Genomic DNA, 8,262 nt, shown 5'->3' with positions numbered 1-8,262 from the left:
GCAGGCTGTTATTGATATTTTCATGGCTGCCACTGGGCTGGGGAGTTGGGATTGGACTAGGGTAAGTTAACATGCCACACAGTCCACTGTTCCTACTGAGACTAAGATCATTTTCTTGTCTAAGTGCTCCCTGGGTTCCTGCAAGCCTTTGGTTATTTTCCAGAGTTCCAAATAGTTGATTCTGACAGTTTTTGCCAGTTTCTTCGTTGCTTTTATGGAAGGATGGAATTTTGGAGTTCCTTCCTCCACCATTTTCACTGACATCACCCTCTGCAGTCTCTTTTGATAAAAGAGGAACAAAGAAGGAGACAAATGACTTATTTTTAGAACAGAGATAAACCTGAAAGGAGACTGGGTTATGCCAGGACCATGAAAACCGCTCATGTGTCAGGTATGGGCTAAGTTTTTAAAATACCTTGACTGATTTAATCCTGACAGCAATCCTCTGAGGCAGTTCCCCCTTTTCATGGAATAGAAAACTGAAAACTGAGAGGTTAAGTTATTTTCTCAAGGTTGTATAGTCAATAAGAGGTAGGATCAGGTTTTGATCCCAGGTTTTCTGATCCCAAAGCCTGTGCTTTTAATCACCAGGCTATAATGGTATAGGTTGAACCACCAAATGTCACAGGAACCCATGAGAAGTGTAGGCTTAGCACAGCAAGATCCAAAGAGGTACACAAAGAGGTGACCCTTCTATCACGAGGCATCTCTCCTAGTGCTGGATTCCCCCACAGGTGGACCGAGGTGCATCAATATAGTTATTGTATTTCCATCTTAAGAAAAAACTGGAACTTTGTTGGACTTTCTTATACTTATTTTATACCTTAGATTGATCTGTCTATCTATCTATCTATCTATCTATCTGTCTATCCATCCATTCATCATGTGAGGTGGGATTCAAACCACATTGGGGTCTTTGCTGCTTTTTGAATATCTCCTGTCTTTCAAGGTCTTTGCTATTTCTGTTTTGTTAGTTGTTGGGGCCTTGAAAAGTCTTTATATTGGCTCTGGGATCTGATCAAGGCCAAATGGTGTGGGGTGGATGTCATTCTTTTAACATATTGTAGCAACAATCATACACTGAAACGTGAATCGACATTCACTTTTCTAACAAATATTTATTGAGGGCCTGCTATGGGGCTAGGCACTATGCTGGGTGTGCAAAGATGGATAAGATGTGGACTGTGCCCAAGAGGTTCTGACAATATACCCGAAGTTTGTGTATGTGAGTGGAATGAGAGGAGAATGAAGGTAAGGGATGGTTTTATGGAGAAGGTAGCACATGAGCGAGGCCATGGATGGACTTGGATGGGTAGAGATGGCAGGGATCGATGAACCTGCTTAACATGTAAGATCTAAGAAATTGGTGGCATCAAGGTCCATTTTTCAGTAGCATTAACAGCAATGGGGTAATTACACTTCTCAGAATTGAATACTCCAACTTACCTGGAGCCCAAGTTGGAGCCAGCTGTTGTAGGGAGAGTTTTGTTGGAGGCATCTACCTAAGTCTTCTCCTCATCCCCTCTCTTTTCCTGCTGGTTGTCACAAAAGGGAGCTCAAAAATCTCACCCCTGGGTACAATTTTCCTTAAGGATGTTTCACTGAAAGAATTAAAGCCACTAATTTAAGAACCAAAAGAAACTGCTCAAATACCAGGTTTTTGCTTCTTATAAAGATGATCATTTTCCCTTGTTTTTTCTTTCATTCTTTATATAACAATGCTACTTTTAGAAAGATTCAAAACGTTAAATACTTCTCAGCATGAGAAGTATTAGCTAGGAATCAAATTGTAAGAGAGAAGCATGGTCATCTCTGTATCAGACCAAAAAAAAAAAAAAAGAATCTGTGACTTAAGCTTTTTTGTTTTGCCACCTTGTGGCACTGTGACCAAATTGCAGGAAAAATAACAGAAAAAGGGGGGAGATTCCATCTGTGTCTTGAGGGTTAATGATTTACATCCAGAATCATAAAATGATGACAAACATCGTTTCAAGGACAGTCACGACCCCTGCCTCCCAACAGTACCCGAAATGACCCAACTCCAGACACACCCACACCGTTTGCCAGAAGGTGGGTACTGCCCATTGCTCTGTTCCCTTCCAGGGAGGTTCTCCACGTGGCCCTTCTCTTCCTCCGGGTCATCAGTGCCTGTGCAGATGGCAAGATCCGCATTTACAATTTCCTAAATGGGAACTGTCTGAAGGTGATGAAAGCCAATGGCAGAGGTTATCCTGTGCTGTCCTTCTTTATTCAGGGCAACAGGTGGGTGGTAGGTGTGGAGGTCAGAGCTCTGGGCATTTCTGTTTGGATGATTTTTTTTCCTCCTATGGGACACTGGCCCCGGATTTGCTGGCAGCAGGAGAGAGTGGGCCATGCTCCCCTCCAGTCTTGGCTGCAGTAATAGGCTCATGGGGGACTCACGGGACTTCACGCAGAACGTAGCAATCAGGGACCACACTACTCTTCATTCGTTCTGGGTGTCTGATCCAATTATGCGATGGGCTTGATACAGCTCTGCCGTGGGGACTGAGGTTCTGCCAGCCTGCAGCCCCTGATCCCACGTCCAGCCTGAGAGCTTCCCAGCTCTCTGTGTCTCACTTCTGATGCAGAGAGACTTGCAGGAGGGCGGGAGTGGCATTGGCAGGCGGCCCAGTGTCCAGTGGGGCAGAACTGAGCAGATGAGTTTACAGAAAGCAGAACCATGACGACACTAATTGTATATAATACTGTGTTGTTAGATGCTAGGTTCAGGGTGATATTATGTGAAAATACCCAACTAGACTTAACTTTTAAATTCTGCCACAGCCTCACTCAAGGCATCACTTAATCGCTTCGAACCACATTGTCTTCCTCCTAATGATTAGTCCTCCTTGCTGAAAGCAGGGGGGTGCTAGTATACTAAGGCTCAGTAATTGAATGGTTTTCAGTTACGAAGTCAGAAGGCTATAAAAAAAGGTCACCTTTGACCTTTTCTTAATCATGACATCTGAAGAGAGATGTCAGCTTGAGCAAAAATATGTCTGAAAGAGATTTCTAATTGGAATGATTCCCCAAGTTCCATTCCAGTGCTTCCAACCGTAACGAGTCACTTTTATGGAGAGTTTACGCTGACAGTGACAGCCTTAAAATTGCAGCCTTTTGGCGCAGAAAGGAGCCCACACATAGCATTTCCATTTCTTGTTTATGGTTATGGGGGACCTAGGAGCAGAGGTGGGGGAGGGAAAGCAATGCCTTGTAACCGCTGTGAACCCCAGGAACAGTGGGTGGGTAGGAGGCGATGTTGGGGACCCCGGGTTTAGAACTCTTCTTTTCTCTAGTGGCATGAGAGTGGGGATTAGGGAAGACAGAAATCCTCCTGCTTTACAAAGTACAAATGTTCTGTCTGAACGTAGAGCGTGCACAGACACTCAGAGCGATGGCTTGAAGTGGGTGGGGCTGGAGGGTCAGCGAGGGCTTGAAGGCCTCCCCCACTAGAGTTTTCCTCATCCCATCACGGCAGTAGAGCCATGGCATTTGGATGCTGTGCTTAAGAAAAAAGGAGTGAACTTGAAGACATCTGTGTGCAGAGTAGCTAAGCCTTCTGACTCGGGCATCCCGGGTTCTTGGCACTCACTCCAGGAACGGAAATTCATTTAAAAATATTGTAATCCGAGAAGCGAAGTAATCAGGACATGTGTGCCTTGTTCACATCTAATTTCTAAAGAAAACGGCTACAGAGCTAACGACCCCTGCTGCACGGCCTGCCACCTTTCTCCGCCCGTAGACCCTGCAACAACCTACACCACCCTGTCTGTGCGGTCATTTCCCGGGCACTCATCCCTTGGCCTCAGGATCGGATGGGACAGTAGTCCAAATGCATATTTGGAAGCGGGGCAGTGGCAGCCTCCACACTCCTTTCGTGGGCAACCCTGTTGCTTTGGTTCCAGGATGGTGATCAACACGGAGAGCAACGTCCTCATGTTCCAGTTTGAGAATATCAAGTGGCAGAACTCCCTGGAACGGGCCAAACAAAAGAGGAAGGACAAAGAGGATGACAGGGAAGAAAACAGCCTCACAGAAGTTCTCTCCAAGTCGAGCACTCAGATTTACAGCCCTCAGGAATCCATATCTAGCAAACACACGGCCCAGGAGTCCCTGTTCAGCAAATCTCACAGGTCCCCAGTTCTCCTGAGGGCATCCAGGTTACCTACAGGTAAGAACTGAATCCCAGGCAGCCCCGGTGGTACCCAGTGGAGCAGGTGAGGGGCTTCCAGGACCAGTTTCTCTCTGGAATATGTTGGTCAATGGTTTCTTGATGATATAAATCCCAACCTTTATGTCATTCTCTTTGATGTGACAGTTTGTTAGCCAGCTCAAGGGAATCTCATGATTTTCAAGGCCTAAGTTTTCAAACTTATTAGAATCTTTCTGCAGTAGATGACACTAGCCCTTCATACTTGCCATTGAAACAAAATCCAGACAACCAGCATCCTCCCCCTTGCCCCTGATCCAAGCATATAGTACATGATTATTTCCTTAGGACACAGACAAGATATATTGTACTGCAGAAAAATGTCCTCTGCGGAATGTATTCTCTGTACACCTCTGACTGATAACATGCGTACCTGGAAAATACTAGATCAATAGATCACCTCCAAGAGTATTACACCACAAACGGTCAGTTAGGACAGAGGACCGAGAATTTCAGATAATGCTTAAAGCTTGATAATCAGTAGGAAACGGGGGTAGGAGGGGGGCGTCAGGAGGTGATCTAGATGGACCTTTGGCTCCAGGTGATTGCCTAGTTTCATGGGACAACAGGAAGCAACAAAGAGTGAAGTGATAATTTGGGTGAAAATCAGTTGAATTATCAGCTACGCCCCCAGCTGATACCTAATTGAATCATATAATTACTACGGTTTCCTCCTCAATCTTAATTTAGGAGTGTTAACGGAGGCACCTCTAAGTCAAGGAACGCCAAAGTCACCCCGAAGAGATGGCAGGAAGAGACCGAGTTCTAGGGAAGCAAATGGCACGGGCACCGAGCAAGAGAATTTGGCAAAACCCCTCGCCGGAGATAAGAAGAACGGTGATCTTTTATTCTGAATTCACGTGGCAAGATTCAATCTCTCTCTCTCTCTCTCTCTCTCTCTCTCTCTCTTTCTTTGTTCAGTCTGATTTTTCAGCAGGTTGATCAATCAGTTTGCTTGGATTCTGAATGGATAAAATGCCCAGCTTCTCCTAAGAGTGGTGGGTTTTCCCTAACCGTCCCCTTTCTGACTTGAGGCCACCAAGAGCGAGCGCTTTTCTCAGAGCTGAGCCTCTGGTTTGGGGCTCACAGTCAGCCTCCTCACTTCTTGGACTGTGGTGTCATCAATCTGAGTAATGGGCACAGCGGAAGAGAGAAGAGGCAGTGGGGCTGATTGCAGAGGCATTTTAGGGGGGTTCACGGGGGAGGAGCTGGATTGGGGGGTGCTCTACATATGAGATAAGGGGGTCAGGGAGATAGGCGGGGAGGGGCTTTGGAGAAGCGTTACCATGAATCGGGTGTCCCTTTGTTGTTTTTGAGAGACTCTGGTAAAGATTTAAAATGCCTTTCAAATATTTTTGGCTAATATAATAATGTTTCTTTGAATTAAACTCCCTGCAGAGACTAGCTTCAAGGTGAGGGTAAAACAATTGAGTTTTGTGAGGTCTGTAATAACAATGGGCATCCTTGCATATACCTGTGTCTGTGTACCTGTATAGGTATACCTGCGGGGTAAAGTCCTAGGCGTGGCATCGCTGAGCCACAAGGATGATTGCATTTTAAAAGCTAGAAGGAGATTGCCACAGTTGTCTTTAAAAACTGCTGTGTCACTTTTCACTCCCACCAGCAATGCATGAGAGCTCCCACTGCTCCCAAGCCAACACTGGGTGTTCACCATCATTTTGCTCATGTGATAAGTAAAGATGATATTTGCATTTCTTTAAGGTTGATCACTCACACACTAAATGTCCCTCAGTGGGCGGTAACTAAGTAGGTGATGACAAAGCCATACTATGACAAAGGCATATTATACAACAGCTAAAAATGGATGAGGAGCCCCATTTTTTTTTTTTTTTTTTTTTTTTGTGGTACGCGGGCCCCTCACTGTTGTGGCCTCTCCCGTTGTGGAGCACAGGCTCCGGACGCGCAGGCTCAGCGGCCATGGCTCACGGGCCCAGCTGCTCCGCGGCACATGGGATCCTCCCAGACCGGGACACGAACCCGTGTCCCCTGCATTGGCAGGCAGACTCTCAACCACTGCGCCACCAGGGAAGCCCATGGAGCCCCATTTTTGACTTGGAAAGAGATCCATAATATATTATTATATGAGAAAACGACAAGTTACTGAACAATGAGCCCATCACAATTCCTTTTAATAGAAGGAGAAAAACTGTGTTTTGTCTCTCTCACACACACACAGACACCCCCCCCCCCCCCCCACACACACACACAGAGTGGTGTATTCTGGAATTGGACGAAGCACAGGGAAGACTTTGACCTCTTAATTTCATTTAGATAAGACCTACTTGGTCAAGGAAAATTATACACTGTTATAAAATTGTAAAATCAATACCCTGTTGCATTTTCTTTGCTAGTTTTATTGGTGCAGTTTGAGGTGCAGATTTTACTTGCTAGGTCAGACTAGACAAATGCCTTCTCCTTTTCATGGTTCAGTTATTCCTTTTGTAAAAGGAGGATAATGTTTTCAGTGTGTCTGTGAGGTATTGCAGGGATTCAAAAGCCCAAATGAGAGACATAGTAAATTTGCTCACCTATGAGGACATCGTTGCTAACTCAAGGGCCTTAGGCATCTTGGAGGCCTTGACCCTAAAGTAGCATGCCAGAATGAATCTCTTGTCCTTGTCGGTGGCTTTTGGACCTACAAAATGTTCAAAACATTTTGGGAACCCCTGTTCAGGAACTGCCTTTTGGCCATTTGATAGTTTCAGTTTTGCAGGGGTGACATGTTTTTTGAAGGCAGTTTTGATTTTGAGAAACATCCAAAGATCATTTGGAGTCAAATTTGATGAATAAAGTGGAAATCAAGCTTTGCCATCCAGGTTTTATTTAAAAATATAGGTATGTTACTGAAACTCTGTAAGGCCTATAAATGGGGTGTGAAGGTCCTTCCCACAGGGAAGTTTCAGGAATGTGTGGAGCACAGGCATTACATATGTTCCTTCCAAAATATGCGTATCTAGAGGTTAATACACACTTGTACACAAGTACTAGCATATTTGTTAAAAACGTGTGTTAAATATTTTGTAATTTCTCGTCTCATAGAGGATTTTTGCTCACATGATGGCAGCATGTCCACTGGGTAACAAAGACCGTAGTCTGAATAGCAGCTGGAATGGATTTAACTTTCATACGTAAGTACTTAATGGTTTTCATGGGACACTGGTCTGTTTTTCTTTTCTTTTTTTTAAAAAGCAGATGATGTGGAGAAAATACCAAAACAAGGACGACTGGGAACTTTGGGAGACTTGATCAATTGCTCAAAGAAGTCCTGGTGCATCCCTATGTCCCCTGACCAGTTCCTCCTGACTGTGAATGCCCTGCAGAAAGCCCATAATTCTGGGGAGTTTGCCTATCCCCGGAGGCCCCAAACCCAGGTCATTGATGCCTGGGGACCTTCCATTTCATTCCCAAGGAAGGTCCTGAGTTTGAAGGGACGATCGGTCCAACATGCAGTCGATCGGTTGAGATTGAGCAACCCTCCCGTAGACGTGAAACAAACGAGTATTCCCTTTGAAATCCAGAACCTTCAGCCTAACTTGAAGAACTCCGTGCACAGCCCCAGAGCCCAGTCTACCATCCCCCAGCCAGTGCTTATCCGCCCCAGGTTCTCTGGCAGCTTAAAGGGTGAAGACCCGCCAACCAGTTCAACTGATGGGGCAGTGAGCAGCTTCAGCCCCTTAACCAGCACACAGGTCATCCAACCAAACCACATGCTGGCTCCGCCAATGGGCACGACGGCCCAGCCTGCGAGGAAAGATTGGCCCCGCTCCTACACGCCCCTCGACCCCTTCAGAGTGAACACGGAGTTCATGCTGCTGACTGTGAAGGAGGAGAAAGAGTACGAGGAGGCCAAGATGAAGGAGTTTCAGGCCATAAAGCCGGCTGGAGGGGTCGATCCGGAAAAAGCCAGCAGAGCTGCCTGGGTCAGGAAGATCAAAGGCCTGCCCATTGATAGTTTCATGAAGCAAGGAAAAACAGCAGCCCCTGAACTTGGGCAAAACGTATATATCTGA

The 8,262-nt window shown here is 45.8% G+C and overlaps 1 protein-coding gene across 1 annotated transcript in view; it reads left to right on the top strand.

Annotated features, from left to right (window-relative positions):
- Positions 1-8,262, top strand: part of FBXW10B (F-box and WD repeat domain containing 10B) — a 36,055-nt gene extending 27,793 nt beyond the window's left edge. Inside the window, exons 11-14 of the mRNA XM_007462672.1 lie at positions 2,104-2,262; positions 3,927-4,192; positions 4,922-4,978; positions 7,442-8,262. Of these exons, the coding sequence (XP_007462734.1) occupies positions 2,104-2,262; positions 3,927-4,192; positions 4,922-4,978; positions 7,442-8,262 (1,303 nt within the window). The remainder of the gene's footprint in view (positions 1-2,103; positions 2,263-3,926; positions 4,193-4,921; positions 4,979-7,441) is intronic.

Source organism: Lipotes vexillifer, unplaced genomic scaffold (assembly GCF_000442215.2).
Source record: "Lipotes vexillifer unplaced genomic scaffold, Lipotes_vexillifer_v1.1 scaffold982, whole genome shotgun sequence".
Taxonomy (NCBI): domain Eukaryota; kingdom Metazoa; phylum Chordata; class Mammalia; order Artiodactyla; family Lipotidae; genus Lipotes; species Lipotes vexillifer.
This window is presented reverse-complemented; position numbering and strand designations above follow the sequence as displayed.